This window comes from Protomyctophum parallelum (genome assembly GCF_964188405.1).
Source record: "Protomyctophum parallelum genome assembly, chromosome: 6".
In the NCBI taxonomy this organism is placed as follows: domain Eukaryota; kingdom Metazoa; phylum Chordata; class Actinopteri; order Myctophiformes; family Myctophidae; genus Protomyctophum; species Protomyctophum parallelum.
In genome coordinates, this window is record NC_139701.1 from 4,210,490 (window position 1) to 4,238,251 (window position 27,762).

General features: G+C 40.7%; 1 protein-coding gene across 1 annotated transcript; it reads left to right on the top strand.

The window, feature by feature from the left end:
* Nucleotides 1–51: 51 nt before the first annotated feature.
* Nucleotides 52–27,511, top strand: LOC310860872 (vitellogenin-like; the record flags this gene model as incomplete). The annotated part of the gene is made up of 23 exons (XM_083768061.1): nucleotides 52–273; nucleotides 2,918–3,172; nucleotides 3,799–3,984; nucleotides 4,194–4,342; nucleotides 4,713–4,866; nucleotides 8,739–8,896; nucleotides 11,439–11,604; nucleotides 12,185–12,334; nucleotides 15,400–15,618; nucleotides 16,275–16,492; nucleotides 17,803–17,900; nucleotides 18,017–18,141; nucleotides 18,243–18,344; nucleotides 19,697–19,907; nucleotides 20,002–20,089; nucleotides 20,856–21,041; nucleotides 21,398–21,530; nucleotides 21,663–21,831; nucleotides 22,249–22,379; nucleotides 25,261–25,473; nucleotides 26,271–26,419; nucleotides 26,936–27,080; nucleotides 27,461–27,511. 23 exons carry the CDS (start codon nucleotides 52–54, stop codon nucleotides 27,509–27,511), a joined length of 3,678 nt encoding a protein of 1,225 aa, XP_083624187.1.
* Between the last annotated feature and the right edge of the window lie 251 nt (nucleotides 27,512–27,762).

A 27,762-nucleotide genomic window follows, 5' to 3' on the forward strand; every position in this document is an offset into this window, starting at 1 on the left:
CCAGTACGCCAAGCTAATTTAAATAAATGCTTAAAATAATGTGTGGAAAACATGTATAGCCGTTATGAAATTCAACGGATAAATAATGATTCAATACTGTGCGAATGCATTTCAGACCTAGGCCTGAACCATCAGAAAACCTACGAGTACAAATATGAGGGATTGGTGAATTTTGGACAAGGCAGGCCAAACCTCGCTTCGTCTGGAGTGAGACTGATGTGTAAGGTCAGGATCATTGGTGTCTCTGCCAACGCACAGACCTTCATGCTTCAGGTAGGAGCTTCCTCATCATTCATACGATTGATTGATTGATTGATTGATTGATTGATTGAATCATGCTTCAGATAGGAGCTTCCTCATGATTCATACTAAAGCAGGGGTGGGCAACTGGTGGCCCGGGGGCCACATGCGGCCCCCACCTTCGCTTAATGTGGCCCTCAGGTTAAAGGAGAATTCCATACTAAAAGGCTTTCTTACCTTTCTTTGTAGTTGTTACGTCCCCACCAAAGAGGTCCAGGTGTTATTTTGTGCAAAAGCTCCTTATTGGCTATTTCCCCTACCATAAGCCCTAAATGAATTGCATTGAATTGAATGGTAATTGAATGGGGCTATGGGGTGTTGTGCTAATTCGCTTATTTCCATTGCTCAAAATTATTTAATTGTTGTATATATCCTCTCTTCATAATGTAAATAATATCCCAAGCGGCACACTTTACTACTTATTTTGATGGAAATAAGCAAATTAGCACAACACCCCATAGCCCCATTCAATTCACATTCAATTCAATGCAATTCATTGAGGCCTTATGGTAGGGAAAATAGCCAATAAGGAGTTTTTGCACAAAAAAACACCTGGACCTCTTTGGTGGGGACGTAACAACTACAAAGAAAGGTAAGGAAGGTAAAAAAGTATTCTAGCATGGAATTCTCCTTTAATGTCAGAATACTGATATAATATTGGTTTCAGTTGTTACTATTCCACAACATGCAAACATGACCCGCTTTTATTACTTCAGTCTAAATTAGTAGCTCATTGCTTCAACACAAGTATAATTAAAGGCATTTGAAATTAAATAAAAATGTTAATTTTCAGGATTCCAATTCAAAAATAGCAAAAATTCAATTCAAGATTTCAATTCGAATATAGCAAAAATAGCCGATCTACAAGTAGATCAGCTATGTTTGCTACGACAATAATAATATATGGCCCTAGGGATTAGGGAGTGAGTGTGGAAATATAGTGGCCCTCTCCATCGTCAAAGTTGCCCACCCCCCTGTACTAAAGCAATAGCTTTCAAAGTAATAAAGTTAAAGGGATATTTCACTTTCAACTTTTTGGTCACTTTATCGTCTACTCAGGCTTATGTGAACACCCCAGAAAGTTTTTAAGTTGCTCCAGACAGTATTTAGATATTTGATATTCATTTTAGCTGCCCCCGCCCCCTTCCTAGTCGCTCTGGATTAAGAGCGTCTGCTAAATGCCTAAATTGTAAATTGTAAATTGTTCCTATACAAACCCATTATAACTTAAAACTCCATTTTAACCATGATAGATTCATGGAGAACACCCAACCTATTTTCTGGTGACTGATATTATTGTCCTTCTAATACGATTTTAGATTTTGTGAGCGGCACTGGAAGAGGTTCTTTTCCAAAATAATAATAATTAGAAATAAATGAAAACAGTAAATGAAAAAACAACGCCCTCGTGTACGTATTAGAAGGACAATATCAGTCAACAGAAAAAAAGGTTGTGTGTTTTTCGATGAATCTATCATGGTTAAAATGGAGTTTTAAGTTATAATGGGTTTGTATAGGAAGGGGGCGGGGCAGCTAAAATTAATATCAAATATCTAATTACTGAATCAAGCAACTTAACCCATTCTGACCGGGCAGTGGCACCCATTTTGGTGTCAGCATCATGTTATGCTTTAGCTATTTAAAAATAGCAGATCTACAAGCTCATATCGCGCCACCGAGTGGCGCGATACGAGCTTGTAGGTCTGCTATTTTTGAAAAATCGAAGAACGACTGACATTTTTAGAATCTGATCTCAGGTCAGAATGGGTTCATCAGACCAGTGTGTGTCCAGTGGAAACCTCGTATTAATCTGATCTCAGGTCAGAATGGGTTAAGAACTGCTCGGGGGGTTCACATTATGCCTGAGTAGTCGTTAAAATGACCAAAAGTTTTTTTTTTTTAAGTGAAATATCCCTTTAACATTTCATACTTTTGTGATTTGTTTTTAAACTTTTAATATTGAATTTACATGGGCCAAATAATAAACCCGTAACTCGTAATGTATTGACGTTTCGAGTCAAGGCTCTTCATCTGGTCAAACTTGGGAAGTGTGTACCTCATTCACTTTTATAAAGCTGCTTTTAACGCCTAAATGTTTTCTAAACATCCCTTAATGTTCTAATGTCCTACTGCATTTATGTATAGTTTTTATTCTTTGTGAAGCACGTTGTAAACCTGTTTTGAAAGGTGCTATATAAATAAAGGTTTATTTTTATTAATATTATTATTATTAATTTTATTATTATTATTATTAAATAGACACTTCCCAAGTTTGATCCGATGAAGAGTCTTGGCTCGAAACGTTGTCAATAAATGACCCTGGAGCAGATGAGTGTGAGGGTTTTTTAATTTCTTATGTAATTTTCCAACCCAGCACCTCAACTAAGTGATGTGCGTATTCTATTACTTTACATGGGCAACATACAGTACAATTTGGTCTGGGGATTTGATTTAGTACTAAACCTTCTAGTCAACATATCTAACTAATAAATAAAATAGAAATGTACCAGTTACTGCATATCTAAATGATGCGTTTATTTTCAACTACAGTAGATCATCGTTTAAACACGTCAGTTATGTGTATATAATGTGGAATATCATGTCCCCTGTTTAACAGGTTTCAGATGTAGCCTTCGAGGAGTTCAATGGCTACTTCCCTAAGAAGAAGGCCTTCGTGGCCTCTCCAAAGCTCACAAAACGCCTGGCCGCCCAGCTCGTCAAGCCCTTCGTGTTCCAGTATGACCACGGACATGTCGACAACATCCGCGCTCCTGCTGATGTCTCTGACACCATTGTCAACATTGTGAGAGGCATACTTGGCTTCTTCCAAGTCACTGTCAAGACCACCCAAAGAGTCTATGAGTTGGAGGAGGTACAGTACAGCATGTGATAAAGTTCCTATATTAGACATGTGACCAAAGTTGACTGAGGGACCGCCATTGTATTTTTTTTTATTTTAGTTTTTCTTCATGTCATATTAAAGCAGGGAATCATAGCCTCAAATTGGCATATTGGTTGTTCAGTTTGACCCATAGATATGGAGATATGGCTTATAGAGTAATGTCTTGCAGAGTTGAGAAAACAGACTTGAAAGGTTCACTTCTGTGGTCTCTAACATTACACCTATAGCTACATGTTTAGGCATTTATTTCATATTTACATGTCTTCTGTGGTCTCTAACATTACACCTAGCTACATGTTTAGGCATTTATTTCATATTTACATGTCGATTTCAGCCCTGACACTTATTTCAGACATGCTCTAGTATGTGAAGAGTCTGCCTGTGCTATTAACTCATTAAAAAAAGTTTTTCTCCTGGCTGGAATTTGCGCGATGGCAGGCTCTCAGTCAAATCTGGTCACACAATTAAATAAGTTTTTTACAGATATTACAGAAAATACCAAATACAATATACCGGTAACAAAAGATGCAATTCTATTATACTGTAATCAGTGTACTGTATAATCCTAACCCTGTAGGATATGTCTGTGTCTGCAGATTAGCATCCATGGAATATGCCAGAGTAACTACATAGTTGAGGAGGACGACAACATGGCAACAAAAGACAAGAAAACACCAAAGGACATGACCATCACTCAAGTTGTCGACGTCAGTCACTGCCGCGAGAAGGCAGCGATCTACAGAGGAATGGCCTATGCAGAAGTTGACAAACTATCCAGTGAGGTCAGTCTATTTCACCCCATTATAGTTATAATGTAATACGCCTGTGAGGCACGATTTATACTGTTATACAGATCTACAAGCTTGTGAGTTGTGAGCCTATTCGGCGCACGACATCATGCGCACAAAATATACACATCGGGCATGATTCTGTGAATGAGGCAAAAAGGGAAAGGGCCAATTGTCCTAGTTGCTTATGTCTCCCATAACAGAGAGGTGAATCAATCATTTCCACTGTAAGATATATCCACACAGTCAAACCCACGGCAGATGGAGGACTTATCACCAAGGCCAACGCCCTGGAGCAACAGCACTTCACCCCCTTCAACGTGAAGGGTGGCACCTTCAAGATGCAAGCAACGTACGTATAGGACAAACAAAATGTGTGCATACAGTATTGTTTCTATTGGGGCGGGGTGGCTCAGCAGTAGAGTGCCTGGATGGTAACCATAAGGTTGCCAGTTCGAACCCGGGCTCCCCCAGAGTTACTGTCGAAGTGTCCTTGAGCAAGACACTGAACCCCTAATTGCTCCCGATGTGCTAGTCGGTGCCTTGCATGGTTTCCGCTGCCATCGGTGTATGAATGTGTCTGTGAATGGGTGAATGTAATGCACAATCTCTGTAAAGCGCCTTGGATAAAGGTGCTATATAAATGCACCATTTACCATTTCTTTATAGTTTTCTACAAAATGGCAAACTGTGTGTGGTTGATGTGCTTTAATATCTCACAGGAAGGAACTAGAGCTGCTTGGTGTGAACAACACCGTGGGTCACTTCCCTGACGGTGCAGTCCTGGTGAACAGGGGCAACCTGGTTTACAAGTTTGCCCTCAGTGATGCCAATATCCCCATCGTGATGCAGAACATGACAGACCCTGCTCTGAAGGTACGCATGATATGTTGGCTTTGTTTACAATGGTAATTGCGTACACTGTAAATCCCTGGAACATGTGACGCGTTTAAACCTAAACACCATGTGTGTAATAATAAAATGCCAAGTGTTTATTAATGGTCATAAAATACAGTAGAACACGAGTTCACTCAAACACCTCACGAGAACACCTAGGGGTCGATTTAGGACTTCTATTTTACTTACTTCTATATTACTAATCTAATTACAGTATTATGATCTGGGGGCGTGTAGTATGTCATATTGCAATTTTGGGCATGTTAAGAAGCGCTTTTGACACCCCGCGGAGTGCGCAAAACGGCCTTGAATTAGTCATGGGTGTGTTTAAGGCGTGTTTGAGACGTACCCAATCAACATGTCCGTACTATTCTCTTTACCAGTCAGCTGATGTCACATACGGAATGCGCACTTTGGGGATCGTGGTATGACATTTCTTCAGGCTGGCACCATAGAAGACATGACATGCCTTTGTCACATTTGGGTTAATTATTCCTATTGCACTGCATGCTGTCACCTTTATGCCTCAAAAGAACAGACCCATCTTTCAGATCGGAATGGAATTGCGAGTAGATAGCAGCATATTGGCAAATTGGCAATTAATTAATTAATTCGATAACGATAGAACCATGTACCATACAGCGAATGAAAGCAAGATTCCTAAGGAATATGGAGATTTTTACATTTAATAAAACGGTTGAGAAATGAGAGAACCATGAGTGTTTATAGGCTAATATCAACGTTTTTTTATGAAAGACCAAACGGGCTGTGAACTTGAAGAGCTCAATCACCATCCCGACACGGAAGAAATATAGCCTAGTGCATGCATGTATATGCACTGTTGCACTTGCACACAGTAGCCTACACACGCTCTTTATTTGTTTCTATTGAAAAACACCAGTAAAATAACGTTTATTATATTTTATTTCATTCAAGTCACGACGAAGGAATGAGTTGAATGCGTGCTGCGTAATGCTGTGGCCCCAATGGTATGGTCTTCGCTGAGTTCGCTCGTAGCATTTTATTGAAGGAGACTTGAATCGGGTGTGATACAGCATATGAAAGCACATTTCCCACGGATTATGGAGATGTTTTTATTTATTTTTAAGGTTGAGAAATGAAAGAATTATGGCCGTTTCTAATCTCAACTTTTTTTTTAAAAAGACGCAAAACTGCCATGTCTCATAGAAACAAGTAATTAGGTCTATAAAAATAAGCGCATATAACAGGGGTCTGTAACCTATTTTAAATGAAGTGCCATGTTTTTATTTTCTAAATAGTGAGTCTGCCATATCCAGATTAATTTGAATGACACCACATTAAAATAAAAAAACATATTTTGATTGTCCACAAATATAAAGTTCTTCCTTCTTTTTAAATATGTTCTTGCACATTGTTATAATGATCATTATATATCCCCCTGCAGTCAGAGTTCATAGTTTTAATGAATGAATGTGATGCATTGTGAGCTGGTATAGATCTGCTATTTTCAAAAGTAATCTTTTTATTTAATTTTTGGATTAGCTGTCCTTAGTTGGGCAAATGCATTCATCTGGGGATCATTGACATCGGAATGTGCTGTGTGAGGATCACTGGTTTAAACAACATTAGGAGAAAAGCCCAAATAACCACTTTAGAAACAAGAAAAACAACTACACAGAAAGCAACTTTACAGAAAAATAAGCCGCTTATAATAAACAGACATGGCAACACTCTACCAGCTTCCCAGAGCCGCTCAAGTGTCAAATCAAACAGTGCTTTTTGCGTTTATGAGGTGGTCAGACCCACGTCTAATCGTTATGCGCTGAGTGTCTTTAGGTCAAGGGGCTTAATAGCAAATTGCGCAAAGCGAAAATAATTAACATATGGACACTCCCACAATGCTAAAATATTCAGGACCGCGGTAAGCCATAATGTGTGTGCGTTCAACACGGGTCAGTGCGTTCAACACGGGCCGATATGCCTTTCATAATACGAATGTGCGCAGAGCGAGGCCAATTTATGTATTTCCATTGGTAAAACGCACCTTCAAAATCTACCCACTAGTGTTCAAATTCTAAACACCTATATGACTGACTTTGATTGTAAAAACTAAACACGTTTATGTGTTTAAAAAGTGTTACAGGGATTAAACATGTTCTTCTGTTTATAATCTAAACACTGACACGTTTAAAAAGTGTTACAAATATGTGTTTAAAACTGTTTATAACCTAAACGCTTGGGTTTAGTGTGTAGTACTAGGAATTGAGTAAGGACTCAAGTCCTCTGTCAGCTCAACATTATAATAAAGAGGTAGCATGTTGAATAATCTTGAGTGCCAAAAATAAAATAATACTTTCAATGAAGCAGGACATAAAATGCAAGAAGAAAATGCTGTGTAAACTGTAAATATATATATAGGTCTGGGCAATATCTATGTATAAATGCATGCTCTGTCTGTGTGTGTGTGTGTGTAATCCACGTAACTCGAGAACCTCTATCCTGTTCTACAATCAGTCACTATAAGAGCACGATGATGCTAATTACCCTTTAAGCTTTAATTCAGGACCACAAGACAGAAGACAGGAAGACAAGATGTATTCCTATCAATACAGTATCATTCACACCACAACTATCCCACATACAGTACCCATGTACAGTATGTTAACCTCGGAAACCCAGACGTTTCTATGTCATACGTGACCCCAAGAACAGCCACTGTCTGTGACTACTGGGCACAAATCGAAATGGTCCATTTCACCTGGCTCCAAAACTGACAACAACTTGCTTGTTAATTGTCTGTGTCCGGCCTGTGACATACAGAGACAGACATTATGAATCAACACAGCTGACTCATGGTCAATACATAAGCAGTGTTGATCAGTTTACAGTACCAACAGAAAACACAGAGGCTTTTATCCACGTTGTTGCTTCAGTGTGAAAGGCTATAGTTCGTTCTTACCTTGATTTTCTTCGGGTGCAGATTTCGGGTGCAGATTTGTCTAACATCTCGTCATGGCCCTAGAGAATTGTTTTTATTTTAGTCAAAATAAGATGTGTACTCTATTCTGAACGGGAACCCGTTTTGGTGTTAGTATCATGTCGTGCTTTACCTATTGAAAAATAGCAGATCTACAAGCTTGTAGGTCTGCTATTTTTTTTTTAAATCGAAGAACGACTGACATTTTTAGAATCTGATCTCAGGTCAGAATGGGTTAATCAGACCAGTGTGTGTCCAGTGGAAACCTCGTATGAATCTGATCTCAAAAATATTTTCTTTACAGCTGCTGTGCCTTCTAGCCAAGTAGCCATGCGTTTTCTCCATATTGTAATGGATAACTTGTTACTAATAAATATTATGTTAGCTAGATTGTATAATGCCAATTTTAGTACGTGCACAAGCAGAGCACGCAAGTACTGTAATCGGCTGGGTATGTCGGTGGTGTCCACCGGCCAATAGGGGACCACCATTCTTAATGACGTACCGGTAACTAAGGTACGTTTGGTGATCGTCTGGGTATGTGTGTGTGTGTGTGTGTGTGTGTGTGTGTGTGTGTGTGTGTGTGTGTGTGTGTGTGTGTGTGTGTGTGTCTATGTATGCATGTATGGTATGTATGTCGGCGTAAGAATGGTGGTCCATTATTGGCTGTTGATGGTTGGTATAAGGTCAATAACAGGTCTAAAGGATTTAGAACAGCAGTTGTAATAGACATTAGTTAGTAGCAGTACTTGCGCGCTCTACTTGTGTGCAAGGCACAAGTTGGCACCTCGACAGAGCGCATTTCTGGTTGATGTTTTTTACTTTATTTTATTTTAACACATGGTAATGTGAGATTAAAATGAATAAAAATGTGTCATATTTCTTCCCACAGGCTGTAGAAATGATCAAGCATCTGGCTGAAGCTAATATTTACCAGGTTGACGGTATGGCGACAGAGGACACCATTAGACTGATTCAGCTCCTACGCATGGTCCCCATTGAGGGCCTGGAGGGCATGTGGCAGCAGCTGAAAGGACATGATGAACACAGGTGAGCTCAATTCATCCTCAATTTAACCCATTCTGACCTGAGATCAGATTCTATAAACGTCTTATACATCCTGACAGTTTTCTGATAAAGCCATGTTTCTATGTCAGTCGTTCTTCGATTTTTCTAAAATAGCAGGCCTACAAGCTCATATCGCGCCACTCAGTCATTCTTCGATTTTTCAAAAATAGCAGACCTACAAGCTCATATCGCGCCACTCAGTCGTTCTTCGATTTTTCAAAAATAGCAGACCTACAAGCTCGTATCGCGCCACTCGGTGGCGCGATATGAGCTTGTAGATCTGCTATTTTTAAATAGCTAAAGCACGACATGATGCCAACACCAAAATGTGTGCCCGGTCAGAATGGGTTAAGATCACTTATACCTCCTAGACAACGTGCCACTCTAAATGTTTTTACACACCAGCGAATTGGCGATGCGAATAAACAACCCGAAATATATGTGAAATATCCTCCTGCTTCTTCTTTATAATGGGTCATTTGTGGTCCACCCATATAGGCCCACCCATGGCATCTAAAATAGAATTATACATGCAGAGATGCAATGCAGTTGAGTTGACCAAAGTTTGGCGGAGCCCGTTGGTGGCTCCTGCTGGCACACAAGTGCAAGTGCACCAACAGGTGCGAAAACATTGTGTCACTAATTTGCTGGTGTGTAAAGACCTTAATGCTGCATATGCCCAGCAACAAATTTGATTTTACAAGTGAAACAAAATACTTTTTTGGGGGATTCACATAACTCAGTCTAAGTCGTCCCAGCCTGAGTTGTACACTACCCTTGATGAAAAAAACAACAATCAGGGCGTCGAATTGGTCCTGATCTGTGTGTACTGTGTACAGTGTTTGACATGAGGAGCCAGATACATGTCCAGCTGAAGGTTATCCTTCATTTCATCCAGTAGTTTGAGACAAGAAGGGCAGGCATACTTTGTATATTTTGTAGAATGTAAAGATGATGTCACAGACCTGTGGTTCCAACTCTAAAAATAACTTGGTGCTGCTGGAAATGACATTTTGTTGGAGCTCCCGTGTGCCAAATGTTGCCAGTGCACAGAAACCTCCGTACACGCCACAGCTACGTTACTGGCAGACAGAAGCTCTGGAAAATCACTGTGGTCGAAGGAGGCTACTAGTAGGAAGCACGCAAGCCTGGCTCTGCCAGGCCTGAATTATACACTACTGTATAGTATATTGCATTGTTGGCTTGGCTTTGAGCACATAATGAGCCATTCGACTGTGCAATTGGTCAGTCTAAGGGTCTAACGATTCATACTCGTATTTTACCGCTATTTCGGCGCTGTCGTGCCGAAATGATTTCGGCTCGTCAGAAATTTTCAGTAGCACCGAAGAGCCGACTTTAGGACGGTACCCCCCCCCCCCCGAACCTCAAATGACGTCACGTTGTAGGCTCTACAGCGCCGAACCCACTTTTATTCGGCTCTAAAATAGGAGTATGAATCGGCCCTTATCTTCAGCTCACTACAATGCTAACTGTAACTAATGTAGTGACTACAATACAGTGACTACATTAGTGACTACATTACAGTTAATTAATGTCCTCATTTAAATCATAATGCCAATTGCGTGAATACTAAGGGATGCTTTCATTGCTCATGGTGTGCAACTGTGCACATTGAACCAATCAATGAGTTAACCAATGTAGAAGAGTAATAGACCAATGAATTAATTACCCATGTATTTCACACAGTACAGGAGTAATATGCTGTAATTCCGTACAGTATATTACAAGTGTTTGACTTGTTTTTTTAGTTTTTTTTAGATTGCTTGCTCTTTTTGGGGGTTTGTATGCATATAGAGCGTCGCAGTCCCGCCCCCTTTCATGACAACGCCAGGCCCAGGAAATTAATCCCAATGCATTTTTCCCATAAACATTTCAAAACGTATTTATTTAAAGACCTTTTAAGCGTCGTACGAAGCCAACTCTTGTCGTGACAAATCATGACAACACACACAATATTTTGGACCAAACAAATAATTAATTAATTAATTCTAATTCTTTGTTTGGCCCGAAAAATTGTGTTTGTTGTCATGATTTGTCACGACAAGAGTTGGCTTTGTCCAGCGGCGTAAACGACTTTAAATAAATACTTTCTGAAAAGTCTATGAGGAAAATGAACGGGGATTTATTTTCCGGGTCTCTCGAGCGGGCGGGACTGCGACACTCTATCCCGAGTCAAGATTTAACCAATTCTGACCTGAGATCAGATTCATACTGTACGAGGTTTCCGCCGGACACACACTGGTCTGATGAACCCATTCTGACCTGAGATCAGATTCTAAAAATGTCAGTCGCTCTTCGATTTTTTCAGAAAATAGCAGACCTACAAGCTCGTATCGCGCCACTCGGTGGCGCGATATGAGCTTGTAGATCTGCTATTTTTCAATAGCTAAAGCATAACATGATGCCAACACCAAAATGGGTGCCCGGTCAGAATGGGTTAAATCTGTGCAAGCATTTCTAATACAATCCATGGCATTTACCTTTTCCCTGTGGTTGGTTTTAGGCGCTGGTTTCTAGACATGGTCGCTGAGGTCAACGACGACAGAATCGTGGCGTTCCTGGAGCTGCGCTTCAAGGCTGGAGACTTGACCCCCGCTGAAGCCGGACAGACCATTCTGGTAGCGTTCAACCATCTGCAGGCAACCCCCAGCTCGGTTGAGAAGGCCATGGTGAGCTCTAAGAAGAAGACATTTTGCACAGTATAAGAAACATGTTACCAATACCATGTCCCAAGACATTTTGCACAGTATAAGAAACACGTTACCAATACCATGTCCCAAACCGCCCCCTAAGGTCTTCCACCGCCGGCTTGCTCGCTTTGCCCCAAAAAATGGCAACTAAAAAATACGGGGAAGCAGCTTTTTGCTTCTACGGGCCGTCGGCATGGAACAAGCTCCCTCTGTACCTTCGTCAGGCAGCCTCTGTAGACATTTTTAAAGCTCAGCTCAAGACCCACTTCTACAACATTGCCTTTAATTGATCTTTTATTTTTTATTTTTTCATGTCCTCACTGTACTGCATTACTGCTTGTTTTTTAATGTCATTGCCTTGCTTTTCTTTTATTCTCCATTGTTCTGTAAAGCACTTTGAGCTGCATTTCATGTCATGAAAGGTGCTATACAAATAAAGTTTTATTATTATTATTATTATTATTATTAATATTGCCATAGTTCTTTTTTTTCTCCCCCAGATAGAAAGAAAGAAGTGACAAAATAGTTTGATACAGATATCTTTGTGTCTTTCTTTTAGAACCTCCTTTGGCGCGTCCCCTTCAACAAGGCCCACGCATGGCATGACTGGCACGACTGGCCTTTGTGGACCACGGCGGTGCTTTCATACGGTTCTCTGGTGAACAAACTCTGTGCCGATTCTGCACCATGCCAACCGCCCGCTCTCCTGGTAATTAAACCCATTTTGGGGGCGGCCGGGAACCCCTTTTGGTGTTTTAAACATTATGTTATAATTTAGCTGTTGAAAAATAGCAGATCTACAAGCTCATAGCGCGCCACCGAGTGGCGCGCTACGAGCTTGTAGGTCTGCTATTTTTTGAGAAGTCGTGAAAATGTGTCACAAATCTTTGAATATATATTTCAGAGCGAACATTTTTAACTAAAATGTAGTTCCAGGGTCCCTGGAACTACATATTTTGAGATGGGGGTCCGTGGCCCAATAGAGATAATTCTGGGGGTCCTTGACATGAAAAAGGTTGAGCACCACTGACATAGAAACATGGGTTTATCAGAAAAATGTTAGGATTTTGAAGCCTTTTTTTTATCGACCTCAGTCCAAAATGGGTTAAGCAAATACATTTCTTTCAATCAGGCTGTCTGAAATACTGTTCATGAATGATGAACCATGATGAATGACATTAAGTTATAAACATGTTTTTTGGATTTGGTTGGAAGGTTATACTCACTGTAGAGGTCGAGTATATATAAGCTTAAACGCTACTGTACTGGTGAACTACTAGCCCTCCAAGCAGAACCCAATGCTACTGAAGTTTCTGACATTTGTTAGACCCAGTGCATTGGGTCCTGTTGCATCAGTATCCTGCCACCTGGTACGCAGACATTCATAAAACATAAACAACGTGGATAACGCCTGTCTGCGCTCTTTGACGAATTTTTTTCATGTGAGGGTTTCTGAATATGTAGTATAAGTACCCATACATGCCGCTGCGAATATCTCCTGTGGCGCGGAAGCCGTTAAGTATTTTTAATCTTTGTTTGACCGATTTGGTCGCTTTGATTCTTCTCTTCCTTCCTTGTTTATTGACACCTCATTGTACCGCCTATCTGGCTAGCTAGTGGCGCTATAGCTATGACAGAGCAGATCAGAGGCAGGGACGTCGCCGCACAAGCCAACCGCACACCGGGAGGCGGTACAATAAACGGTAAACAAACAAGAAGAAATAAAGCGACCAAATCGGTCAAACAACATTAAAAATACTTAACGGCTTCCGCGCCACAGGAGATATTCGCAGCGGAATGTATAGGTACTTAAAGTTCCCGAATTCAGAATAACGCAAACAAAAAAAGGCAGTCAAACGCCGCAGATTCAATCTTAGAGAGCATGTTTATGTCCGCGTTCGAGAATTCCCATACGGAAATATAGTCATGAACAGGGACCCTACATAAAACTCATCAAAATTTCAGAAAAGCTTTATGTAGGGTTTCGAGAGGGGCTAGTGAACTACTAACTACACTAGTACTGGACTAGGTTTGGCCTCCCCTTTCAGTGTACACTTTGAGATTCCATGGGATGTAAAGTGCATTATAAATAAAATCCATTATTATTATTATTATTATTATTATAATTATTAAGTAGGCCTACATTCTTTTAAGTATTTTTACTTTATTCAGTAGCCAATTTTCCATGTTACTTCTACCCCACTGCATCTCAGAGAAAATGTTGTATTTTGACTCTTTGACTACAATTATATGAAAACTTTAGTTAATACTACTGTAGACTTTAAGTATCATTCCAAAACACACCACTTATATTTCTGCCAATTGAAAATAGCAGAACTAAATAAGCTCACTGCAGTGTCACGAATTGTGAGCAATTGTTACTGTATCTTGTATATGACACCAGCTCTATAATCTTTAGTGGCAACAAATCAAAACAATTATTGTAACTGAACGCGCACACACTAACACTAATGTTCCTAACTGCTAGAGCAAATTAAGCAACCTGTCTTATTATAGTTAATAATTATTCGAAACTGGCCTCTGTAAAATCTGAATCCCCCCCCCCCCCCCCCCCCCCCCATTTCCCCTCACTGTATATTGTATCTTTTCCATTTTTTGCTTCCCATATGATGAATTCCTGTTCTGTTCTTTAGCTACATAGAAATGTCTATTTGTATGTCTCTAAATGTTTGTATGTCTCTAAATGTTTTGATGAATTGAACAATGTGGACCCTGTTGTAAACAAGTGTAATGCTTAATTGGGTCGTCCACTCACAGTTAACAGTCTTTGTATTGAGTTTGTGCTTAAAATGTACTGTAAATTCTACAAACTGTTAATAAATATTTCAATCAATCAAAATAGCTGCCACCTGGCCAGACCTTTTCAGTGGGAGGAACTTAGGAAGAAAAGTGTAGGACTAGTAATAATTAGCCCTGTTCTGGAAATATACTTCAACAGTCTTGAAGACAATACAAATAAATATTAATTAAACTCACGTTACTCACCTCTTGCGGCCGCTACTATATCTCGGCGGTTCTGCATTATTCAGGAAATGTGTATTTTAAAGTGGCGCGATTCTGATCGACGAGTTCTCTGGTCCACACAGCTGTGAGCTGTCCCATAATATCACTCCGCCTCAGGCATAGCCATTAGCCTCAGGTAGTTCTCAGGTTTAAAAAAAAAACCCTCCACTGGAGGAAATAGTCTTTTCTTGTTTACCACAGCACAGTTTCTGTACTGTACTATCTGCAGTAGGCTATATAGTATAGTGTCCGTTTTATTTGGAATTTTAACATTATGATTCCATTGCATTTATTTTTGAGTAGGCTACCTGTAATATATCGGGTTCTGTGGTATTTATGAATGGACACGGACACAGTGCTATTTACTGGGAGCAATATACATGGGTTAGTGCACATGCGCAGTTGTGCTGGAATGCACCATCAACAGTTGTCAACAGGGGGAGCCCTGGTATAGCATAATATGTATTAAAGCCAAGTTTCTCTCAAACTCAAAAGCATGTGGGATGTTCTGGGAAATCTACACATATGTAAAATAAGTCCTAAAATAAATGTAAATCCTATCAAATGTAAAAAATATAATAATATAATTAGTATTACAAAATATGGGCCTGGTGGCTGCAGGCTGCGTCCATTGAGTTCAATGGAGAAGTGGCGCCATGTGGTTCCTAAAGCAAATTGGAATTAAATGACAGTGACGAATTGTTATTATCTGCTTATACTGTCCATGCATATGCTATTGTGATTGTATAGCCTCTGTTGGACATGGCCGTGACTAGCCTGAAGGCCCGCTCGGAGGACGGCATGGTCCTTGCTCTCAAGGCCATAGGGAACGCAGGTCACCCAGCCAGCCTTAAGACTATCATGCTCTTCCTCCCTGGAGTGGCGGCCAACCCCGTGGAACTCCCTCCTCGCGTGCTGAGTGCTGCGGTGCAGTCTATGAGGCTCGTAGCTACCAGAGACCCTCACAGGGTAAGAACACTGTAAAACTGTCATCATTAACTTTATTATGCCATCACTTTTCATTTCAATGTGCATGGTGCAAGATCACAAGATAAGATACACAAAGATAAGAAAAAGTGCTGAAAATGTTGTTTAATATAGCGGTTTAGTTGACTAGTACTGTATGTCAACCTGTGGATAATTACTAGAAATAATTTCTATAGTCAATAATAATGCCATAGTCCCATTCTTCCATAATATAATGTGTTATGAACTTTTGATGATTTGGTCTAGGCCTATAGTCTGAAAAATGTTAGGTTAGTGTAAAGTTAGAATTAGATTTAGGCTTACTTATCCCATTCTGACCGGGCACCCATTTTGGTGTTGGCATCATGTTATGCTTTAGCTATTGAAAAATAGCAGATCTACAAGCTCATATCGCGCCACCGAGTGGCGCGATACGAGCTTGTAGGTCTGCTATTTTTGAAAAATCGAAGACACTTTTAGAATCTGATCTCAGGTCAGAATGGGTTAATAATTAAACTGTCAGGATGTAATAGACATTTTTTGAATCTGATCTCAGGTCAGAATGGGTTAATATAATGTGCAGACCAAAGGCCCATGCACCACACAATGACGATCTAGTTGTGCTGGATTTCTTCTCATGACTGTGCTCTTGTTTCCAGGTCCAGGATATCACCTTGAGCCTGTTTGTGCAGTCCCAGCTTCCTGCTGAGATACGCACGCTTGCGTTGATGATCCTGTTTGAGACCAAGCCCCCGCTGGCCCTGGTGTCCACAGTGACGGCACTCTTACAGGAGGAGAAAGACCTCCAAGTTGCTAGTTTTGCGTATTCTCTCATGAGGGGCATTGCACAATCAAGCACTCCTGACAATCACTTCCTGTAAGCTTGAAAATGCAACTGATATTTTACATTCTTTTCATGAGTGATTTAACCCATTCTGACCTGAGATCAGATTCATACGAGGTTTCCACTGGACACACACTGGTCTGATTAATCCATTCTGACCTGAGATCAGATTCTAAAAATGTCAGTGTTCTTCGATAAAAAAAAAAATAGCAGACCTACAAGCTCGTATCGCGCCACTCGGTGGCGCGATATGAGCTTGTAGATCTGCTATTTTTCAATAGGTAAAGCATAACATGATGCCAACACCAAAATGGGTGCCCGGTCAGAATGGGAGGATGGGTTAATACTATCACAGTGCTAATCAGGAGAACTGGACCCAAAACATTCAACAAGAAGCAGAGGAGGCAGCAGGGCCAACACTGGACATAAAGTCACTCTAAAGTCCCATGAAGGCTTGCTTGAAGGGCTGTATTTTTGCGTGTCTTAAGTACTAGGTCTTATTACTTAACTTAAGACCTGGAGGCGTGGTCAATGCTCTTTGGCCACTCAGAATAGCCAAATGGCATTGATCACACCTCCAGGTCTTAAGTTAAGTAATAAGACCTGGTACTTAAGACACACCAAATACAGCTCGTGCGTAGCCAAAACATAGCACACCTCGCATACAACGGACTGACAAGGAACAGAAACACAAGGGTGCATAGACAGACACAAGGCAAGTTAACAGGACACTAGTGAACATTGGGCAACAGCGTAGGTTAGAACTGCAGTTCTCAAATGTTCTTCCAAATGACCCTTAGGGCTGTATTTTGCGTGTCTTAAGTACCAGCTCTTATTCCCTAACTTGAGTAAACTAAAGACCTGGAGGCGTGATCAATGCCATTTGGCTATTCTGAGTGGTCAAAGAGCATTGATCACGCCTCCAGGTCTTTAGTTTACTCAAGTTAGGGAATAAGACCTGGTACTTAAGACACGCAAAATACAGCCCTTAGGCCTACAGTGTGAGTGTGTAGACATGGAACCAAACAGCAAACGGTCCATGCATGGCATGCAGGTCCATTTACTCTCAGAATTATGGGGATCCTTGAAATTAAAAGTTTTGAGAACCACTAGGTTAGAGGGAATGAGCTGAGGTGGACAGGAATGTGCAAGTGGCTGAAAGAGAGATAGCACAGAGGCAGAGGTTTCTATGGAATACGTTTCCACTGGCTGGAGCACATGGCCAGAATTGTCAGGAGATCATGGGGAAGGAGGGCTGGAGCAGGAAGAAGAGCAGACGATGACAGTTACTGTATGAGTCTGGGTACAAATCTTTGTCATTAACTTTTCTTTTTTGCCCTCAGCTCAACAGCCTGCAATGTAGCTGTGAAGATCCTGGCCCCTAAATTTGGCCGTCTCAGCTATCGGTTCAGCAAAGCTGTTCATCTGGATTGGTTTAACGGTCTGTTCAAATGAATGAACCATAGAGTGGAGCATAATATGCTATACTAGTTCAAGTCAGTTTCAGGATTTCTCATAAGTCATTTTATGACCATTTAAATGTCTTTTTCAATCAAGACAACTTCTTAGTTGGCACAACCACAGAGATCTTCATGTTGAGGAGTGTCACAAGCAACTTACCAACAGAGATCATGATGAAAGGAAAATTCCATTTCCTTGGAAGAATTTTGCAGCTTTTGGAGGTACAGTAGAGCTCAGTAACCATAATATACAGTAACATTATGTAAGTTATGTCTAAGTGAATGTGTCTACCATCTGTGACATATGACTTATCAATTTAAAGGTTGGTATCCGTGCTGAAGGAATCAAAGAACTGTTTGATGGCCTCATGGCCGGAGTCAAAGGAGATCTCAGCTTCAGTGGTCTGCAACATCTTCTCCATCTGGTATGCAATTCTACACAAAACATTTTTATAAATATAATTATAAAAGTGCTATTTTATAAGTGCTATAACACATTTTCAAAGCAAGAAAAGAAATCTATCTGAAACACGTATTTGCTTTATATAACTATTTGATTGCAGAGTTGATCATTTTTTGTTTGGGTGACTGATAACGTTGTGCCATTTTCAGCTACAAGCATGGGAGCAGTTTCCAGAAGACAAGCATCTCCTGTCTGTCTTTGTACGGGCCTTTGGACAAGAGATGTTATTTGCTGATTTGAACAAAAGGTCCATTGACAATGTCATTAAGGTGAGACAAAGGTTTGCTCTCACAATGGATCTGAGACCGTACTCATCCCAGTTATTTTGTTGTATTGAGACTTGGAACTAATTGAACAAAACGTAACCCCTATGACACATGCTACACACTTTCCAATGTGGTTAGCTATAACCTGCTGTCTATAGGCACTAAGGCTGGGTGGTATCAATATCGTGACCCGACTTTAGGAGATAATGTTGTAAAATATCCTAAATATTTTTCTAAAGGCCTTAATTAAAAGGCTGCATACAGTAATGACATAATTGTTCATGATGAGTGAAATGAACAATGAATGCCTCTACATGTTTGGTCATCATATTCAATCCTCATGACTAATTATCGTAAATATTGGAGGTATTAATTTGGTCAATAGCAGCTGCAGCTCGCCGAATGCGAAAGAAAATAAAATCTTGGGCACCGAGGCTACTGCAGCAATAGGATCCATACTTCCAGTCCACTTGTTATAAGTGACACAAATATTGGTACTGTAGTTACAAGTTGTGTTGTGTTATTATTATAATTTTGCTTGATTCTCTGCTGAAATCGAGCAGCTCTGATAGGAACGGAAGATGATAAGTAGGCTATATCGTGTATTAGAAATAGAAAACAGGACAGTTACTAATAATGGTCAATTTCTACAGTGAGGTCAGTTCTGAAAGGTCAATATGTATTATGTTTAAGTGTTTAAAATGTTTAAATTCAGCCTTCAGTAAGTCACGCTGCTCAAACAACACACAATGTTGATTATTGGAAAAACATTAAGACAATTACAATTTTAGGAACAGAACATGAATACACATTCATGTGAATATGAAGTCTATGGCCAGTGGTTTCAACCTGTGATTCGGACCCCAGGGGGGTCCTCACTCCTCACATGATTTTTGGGGGATCCCCCCCCCCAGATGACAGTGAACACAATATCACAATTTCTAATATTATTTTGGTGGGTCACAGCCAAAAAAAGATTGAGCCACATCATGTCTGTAAGGTCACATGTTTTATTGATCCTGACATGTCATTGATCAACTGTTTGCAGGCTTACAATACAAATTATGCTGCAGTCAAAGGACTGCAGAATGGGGTACCCCCAGTATGGGGTCTGATCGAAGACCTACAGAGGGGCATTTCATGGCACAAGACCAAGGCATTGCTGATCCTGGAGACTAGATATATCCAAGCCACCACCCTGGGTTTCCCACTGGAGATCAGTAAATACCTGGAGTCTGTCAATGCCATCACAGTCAAAGGTAATGCTTCAAATTCCAAGACAAGAAACAATTAAATCCCCAAAGATATTGTGTAGAATCAATATTAACTGATTTGGGATCTGTTTCTGTATAGCCAAGGCCGCAATCAATCCTCCGGTGAAAGAGAATCTGGGTCAGCTTATGGATTCAGAAATTAGTTTGGAGACAGACGGTTTCATTGGGTAATTATATTCAATGTTCTGTCACTGTGTTGTGTGGCATTTTTTTGTATTGTGTCATATTATGTGAAAGCAGTGCTCTTAACCCATTCTGACCGGGCACCCATTTTGGTGTCAGCATCATGTTATGCTTTAGCTATTGAAAAATAGCAGATCTACAAGCTCATATCGCGCCACCGAGTGGCGCGATACGAGCTTGTAGGTCTGCTATTTTTTAAAAATCGAAGAACGACTGACATAGAAACATAGCTTTTTCAGAAAACTGTCAGGATGTAGAAGACGTTTTTAGAATCTGATCTCAGGTCAGAATGGAAAACTGTCAGGATGTAGAAGACGTTTTTAGAATCTGATCTCAGGTCAGAATTGGTTAAACCATGTTTTGTGTAGCGGCTAATTACTTGTAGGGTAATTATTTTGTGCCTGATGTAGTGCCCGGCTAACCACATCCATCTCCCTTTGAGGTCCAAGGCCGTAGAGATCCACATTTATGATGTGGTCCACCCATTTGGTCCACCCATTTGTCACCTGTAGTGCCCTTCGTAGCATTCTTGTTGTGTAGACTCCATCCAGGGCCCTTTCCTGTTGTGCGGTGGTATGGATTTATGCCTGAGGAATATGCCATATAGCTGTATGCTATGGATGACGTGCTATGCTATGGATGTATTCCTGAGGACCTGACCCTGTGCTTGTCTTCTGTCTTATCTGAACTCACGTGTACAGTATGTCTCTCATTAATGTTCTGTTTAACATGCATCCATTTTCTTTACAGTTCCACACTGGAATTCTGGGGCTTCCATGGAATCAACACAGAGCTCTTCCAGTGTGGCACGGAGATGAAGAGCAAATTGCCAGTCGCTGTTCCATGGAAGTTTGTAACCAAGATCAACATTAGAGAAAAGAAGTTTGTACTTGACTTTCCCCCTGTCAAAGAAATACTTGAGATCATCTCACTCAGGTATGATGTGCAATTGACAGGTTTTATATTCTTATGCTATATCATATATAGTTTCCTTAAATGCAAAATTGAAACTAACTCTTTAAACTAAGCCATAGCCTCTGGCTGTGAAATGGCTTAAAAAATGGAAAGTGTGACCTAAATTTGGTCTCCCCTGTGGACTAGGCAGGACAGACAGACAGACAGACAGACAGACAGACAGACAGACAGACAGACAGACAGACAGACAGACAGACAGACAGACAGGATTAAAATTGTTTACTTATGGTACAGTATGGTTAATTATGGTGCAGTGATAAGCAAACAAACTAAAATACAGCCATGTTGACTTGCTGCCTTCTCTTTCCACCCCTCAGCTCCAATGTGTTTGCAGTGTCTAGGAACATTGAAGATACTGCTATGGCCAAAATGACTCCAATGATGTACAATCCCATTGACACTAAGGTTGCAGCAGCGCCTCATGCAGTTGTAACATCCAAGTCAGAAACGGTACCATTATACTTATCAGCTTATCCATAAAAATAATAGAACATACAAATCACATCAAGGTGTGTATATATAGGGAAATGTGAGGAATGTGATAAGAACATACAGTATGCTCTGGTGCTTGTCCTTTATCAGATTGCTGTATCACATGCCGGCTGGAACCATAATAAGGCGATGTGTGCTGAGAGTAACATCTACGGTGCAGGCGTCTGTGTGGAGTCTACGCTCAAGCGAGACTTTGACGATGGGTTCCCCCTGTGCTACTTCCTGGGATACACGCACCTTGTGTTTAAACTTTTCCCAGGTAGGAATAGAATGAACAGTGAACAGTGTGAGCAATCTTGGTATCAAGACAATATACACACAGCAAAGTCAAATAACAGATACAATGTTGGCGGCAGTCGTTCAGTAAAATAGCGTCCGTCTTGGAATCTGAAGTTCACCGGCTCATTGTAGCACACATGTACAGTACATGTGTAACGGTGTTCAGCTGTTGCTGTGTGTATGAATGAATAGATATATAAATGCAGTCCATTGACCTATAATGTACAATGTGAGAGACAAGAGAGCTGCAGTACATGAAACCCAATGAAACAAACTGTACATACATTTTATGTTCACTGTGACCCAGCCAGCAGCAGCAGCACTCGAATACCAGCACAATTATGTGATTACATTTTTAACTTTTTAACTTGTTCCATTATCCTCTTTCAAACATCAGCCCGTGCGATCAAACCTGTTAACCTAATCCACATCGAGGCAAACGCTAGACCGAACAACACACATCCAGTGAGTACGCCATCTAAGCAGTCTACGCACCAACTGCTGAACACGCTGAGGAGGCTTTCCGAGGTATTCATGGCTGCACTCGCATGGCTATTATCACCAGCACACCTCTTCAACCACAACTAATCACTATTATCACCAGCACACCTCTTCAACCACAACTAATCACTATTATCACCAGCACACCTCTTCAACCACAACTAATCACTATTATCACCAGCACACCTCTTCAACCACAACTAATCACTATTATCACCAGCACACCTCTTCAGCCACAACTAATCACTATTATCACCAGCACACCTCTTCAACCACAACTAATCACTATTATCACCAGCACACCTCTTCAACCACAACTAATCACTATTATCACCAGCACACCTCTTCAACCACAACTAATCACTATTATCACCAGCACACCTCTTCAACCACAACTAATCACTATTATCACCAGCACACCTCTTCAACCACAACTAATCACTATTATCACCAGCACACCTCTTCAACCACAACTAATCACTATTATCACCAGCACACCTCTTCAACCACAACTAATCACTATTATCACCAGCACACCTCTTCAGCCACAACTAATCACTATTATCACCAGCACACCTCTTCAGCCACAACTAATCACTATTATCACCAGCACACCTCTTCGACCACAACTAATCACTATTATCACCAGCACACCTCTTCAACCACAACTAATCACTATTATCACCAGCACACCTCTTCAGCCACAACTAATCACTATTATCACCAGCACACCTCTTCAGCCACAGCTAATCACTATTATCACCAGCACACCTCTTCGACCACAACTAATCACTATTATCACCAGCACACCTCTTCGACCACAACTAATCACTATTATCACCAGCACACCTCTTCAACCACAACTAATCACTATTATCACCAGCACACCTCTTCGACCACAACTAATCACTATTATCACCAGCACACCTCTTCAACCACAACTAATCACTATTATCACCAGCACACCTCTTCGACCACAGCTAATCACTATTATCACCAGCACACCTCTTCAGCCACAGCTAATCACTATTATCACCAGCACACCTCTTCGACCACAACTAATCACTATTATCACCAGCACACCTCTTCGACCACAACTAATCACTATTATCACCAGCACACCTCTTCAACCACAACTAATCACTATTATCACCAGCACACCTCTTCGGCCACAACTAATCACTATTATCACCAGCACACCTCTTCAGCCACAACTAATCACTATTATCACCAGCACACCTCTTCAGCCACAACTAATCACTATTATCACCAGCACACCTCTTCAGCCACAACTAATCACTATTATCACCAGCACACCTCTTCAGCCACAACTAATCACTATTATCACCAGCACACCTCTTCAGCCACAACTAATCACTATTATCACCAGCACACCTCTTCGACCACAACTAATCACTATTATCACCAGCACACCTCTTCGACCACAACTAATCACTATTATCACCAGCACACCTCTTCGACCACAACTAATCACTATTATCACCAGCACACCTCTTCAGCCACAACTAATCACTATTATCACCAGCACACCTCTTCAGCCACAACTAATCACTATTATCACCAGCACACCTCTTCGACCACAACTAATCACTATTATCACCAGCACACCTCTTCAACCACAACTAATCACTATTATCACCAGCACACCTCTTCGACCACAGCTAATCACTATTATCAACAGCACACATCTTCGACCACAACTAATCACTATTATCACCAGCACACCTCTTCGACCACAACTAATCACTTTTATCACCAGCACACCTCTTCAACCACAACTAATCACTATTATCACCAGCACACCTCTTCAACCACAACTAATCACTATTATCAGCAGGCAGCACACCTCTTCAACCACAACTAATCAATGTCTGTGTACTTTTACCACCACTGGATCCACAGGAAGCCATGAGGAAGATAAGTGTCTCATCTAGCATGAACCACACAAGCAGGATCACGTCTCATCAAAGCCAACACGTCATAAGAGAAGTAAATTATTCCTTTAAAATGCTTGGCAAAGGATATTAATCTGTCGGCTGTGGATTTACTTAAGATGTTATGTCTGGCAATAAGTATCAGTAGTTTATTCACCAAGAAAAAGCTTGAACGCCTTAATCAACAATATTACAAGGGGAGACTTATTTGACTGAGACTAAAGTATAGTTTCAACCGAGCAGCTTAATTATCCGGACTAGGGATGTTAATAGTTAATCGTTAATGGATTAATCGCAGTCAAGACATTTGTCGGTAGTCGTTAACAATTTATAACTAATCGTAATTAAGCGAAAATTATTGAATCCTTATGGAAGGAATATTATATGCCTTTGTATTATTGCTGTATATCAGCAAAATGTATGTTTGTTCGACATTGAGGGAAATTAAGATTCTCAGATGTTTTACAACAACGCAGCTTATCAACTAACCGGTTAATGGATCGATAACCTTATAAAAACATATCAATTGGCCCAGGCCGTAGCGTAACGGTCTGGGCACCGGACTGGTAATCCAGTCGCAGTGTGCCGCGGGTTCGACTCCCGGACCCGACACGGCCTTTACTGCATGTCATCCCCCCATCTCTCTCCCGTTTCCTGTCAGCCTACTGTCTGTCCCTTTAAAAAAAAATCAATAAAAGGCGTAAGCCGCAAAAAAAATATCTATAAAAAACATATCAATTAACTAGGTCTATTAATGCATTAATCGATAATCCACATCCCTAATCCAGACACATATTCCAATTATACCGGATCATTGCTGTAGCAAAATTGAAGTATTATGCCAGATGTCACTCCAGTCAATTTACTGCAGTTCCGAAGCAAAGTTATGACAAACATTAACCCTATGCCAGAACAACTCAGTGACCTGTTTGATATTTAATACTCCATCAAAGGGTATGGACGGTGTGGAGTCAACATCTGAAGCTGTGGTCGACATCAAAGCCATGGCTTTCAGTGGCAACGCCAAGCCTGATGGCTACCACGCAGTGGTCTACTACATGCCCCAGGCCCAGGCTCCGGTGGTTCAGCTGATCGTCTCCCAGGTGGCAGATGAGGCCAACTGGAAGATGTGCACAGATGCAACAGTGGATACATGCCGGGCCAAAGTAACGGTAAATAATACAGGACAGTGAGTTCGGGGGGGGATTTTATTTATTTAGAAATAATGGGTAGGTAATAGGTATGTCTTTTTGACAACGCTTACCGTAGCTTAGATTATAGGATTCAACATTGCTCTTGCTCTATTTTATCTGTAACCCCTAACAGCTGACCACAAACCCATGATGAGGGTCCTTCTGAAAGGATAAGGATAATAAGAGTCTTGCCATTGCCAAAACTAATATAGTTCATATCAAATTAAATATATCATTCAAATATACAGTATGTTAAAACATGTCCCAGAGCCATACTGTTGCTTTGGGATATAACATATAGGGCTCCATTTTCGTCACCCTTATCCCTTATCCCTAAACTACTTTGCCTATTTTGAAAAACTATTTTTGAATTGTTCAACTAGCCAATCTACATTGACACGTTGTGAGCTTGTAGACTTTTTTAACTATTCAAAAATGTTTTGCAAAATAGTAAAAAAAAAAGGCAAAGAAGTTTAGGGATAAGGGGTTTAGCGGTGAGGAAAATGGAGCCCATATGGTCTTGGAAGTGTTATAGGCTATGCTAACAATAAGAAAGAAATCTAATGAAATTCATTTCATTCAACCAACACCATAAACAGTATACTTTGTCAAATTGTACAACGAATGGCAACAAATGGCGATCTATTAGCTCAAGCTACAATTCTTTCTGTTTTATATGCAATTTTTGATTCACCTTGTGCCCAAAACAGGGTTAATTCACAAACTCTAAGCGCAGGCTCTCATCCATGATGTTCTCTTGTGTCCAACAGGCCCACATGAGATGGGGAGCCGAATGCCAGACCTACAACTTGACTATGCAAGCAGGCAGGGCTGCACCGCTGCCAGGCTCCAAGCCAACGGTCCAGGCCACTGTCCACTGGGCCAGGATCCCAGATGCCATGGTCGAAATGCTACGGAGGTGAAGAGTAAATAGGGTTAAGGGAATTGCGGCTGGTGAGAAGGAGGACGGATGTGGAACGCACACGTCATTCTGGATGATTGTGCTGTGACCTATCCCACTGTCACCTATCCCACTCTGTCCGATAGAAACCCCGTCTTAAAAGTTAAACAATGAAAATGTAACTCATGTAACTCCTTATTTGGGAGGGAAGCTGCGTAATTCGAACCCCGAAACGAAACCTCAAAATGTCTCATCCTATTCCTAAACCAACCTGAATCTTTTCCAAATTGTAAGCCCATAACTTCCCAAATAGTTTTTAACCATAAAACAACAATTTATCCAGGAATCTTGTCCTCACAATGCCTATTTCTCAAATTCTACCATACTCTTGGCCCCAGTATAGTTAGTACACACACACACACACACACACACACACACACACACACACACACACACACACACTCAGAGTTAACATTCCTGACAGAAAAATGCACATGCATTTTATGGCTAAATGAGCTTTCTGTCTTTCTCCAGGATTGAGCGATACATCCCAGGCATGGCATTCCTCCTCGGCTTCTACGAGCAAGACGTCGCAAACCCCAAGCAGGAGGTCTCTGCACGCGTCGTGGCTTCCTCGGCAGACAGCATAGATATGAAGATCACATTACCAGAGGTGCGGGTCGGAGTATACAGTATATTCTCTATCTCAATTTTTATGCATAAATCCATGTGCTTGGCATCGAATTGATAGTGACAGCGGTATTTACATTTCTACCCCTGTCTTGTCATTAGTATACACTGCAGCGCCATGCTGTGCCCATGCCATTGGCAGTTGCCAACTTCCAGGAGGATCAGCAGTTCCTCACTACCACAGCATCGGATGATGAGGAATATGCAAAAATGCACTGTATTGATTTGTTATAATGACCAAAATAAATAAACTCTACTCTCTACTCCAATATAATTATGAAGAATATGACTTTGACTTTGACACATCTACAGTATGAGTTTAGCACGGATGCATTTGTCTCTTGTTCTTGTTCTTTACTACTCCCTCAGGTTTTCTCTGTTAATAATGACCTCAAGTCAGGTAGCTTAGGTTCTTTCTGAGTTCTTAATTAAATACTTTATAACTGTTAGTCTATTTGCTGAATACTTCAGTATCTCCATACAGCACACAGTTGTGAATGATGAAATTCCTGGAAATCATCAGAGGCTTGTTTCAAATAACAATCATGTACGGTAATCTTATTCAATAAATGTGTTACTATTACAACATAACACAGATTCACTTTTTTGATGTACAGTATAATGCAGAGGAAGTTTATAACATATCTATGACAATTTAAGTTAATTAACGT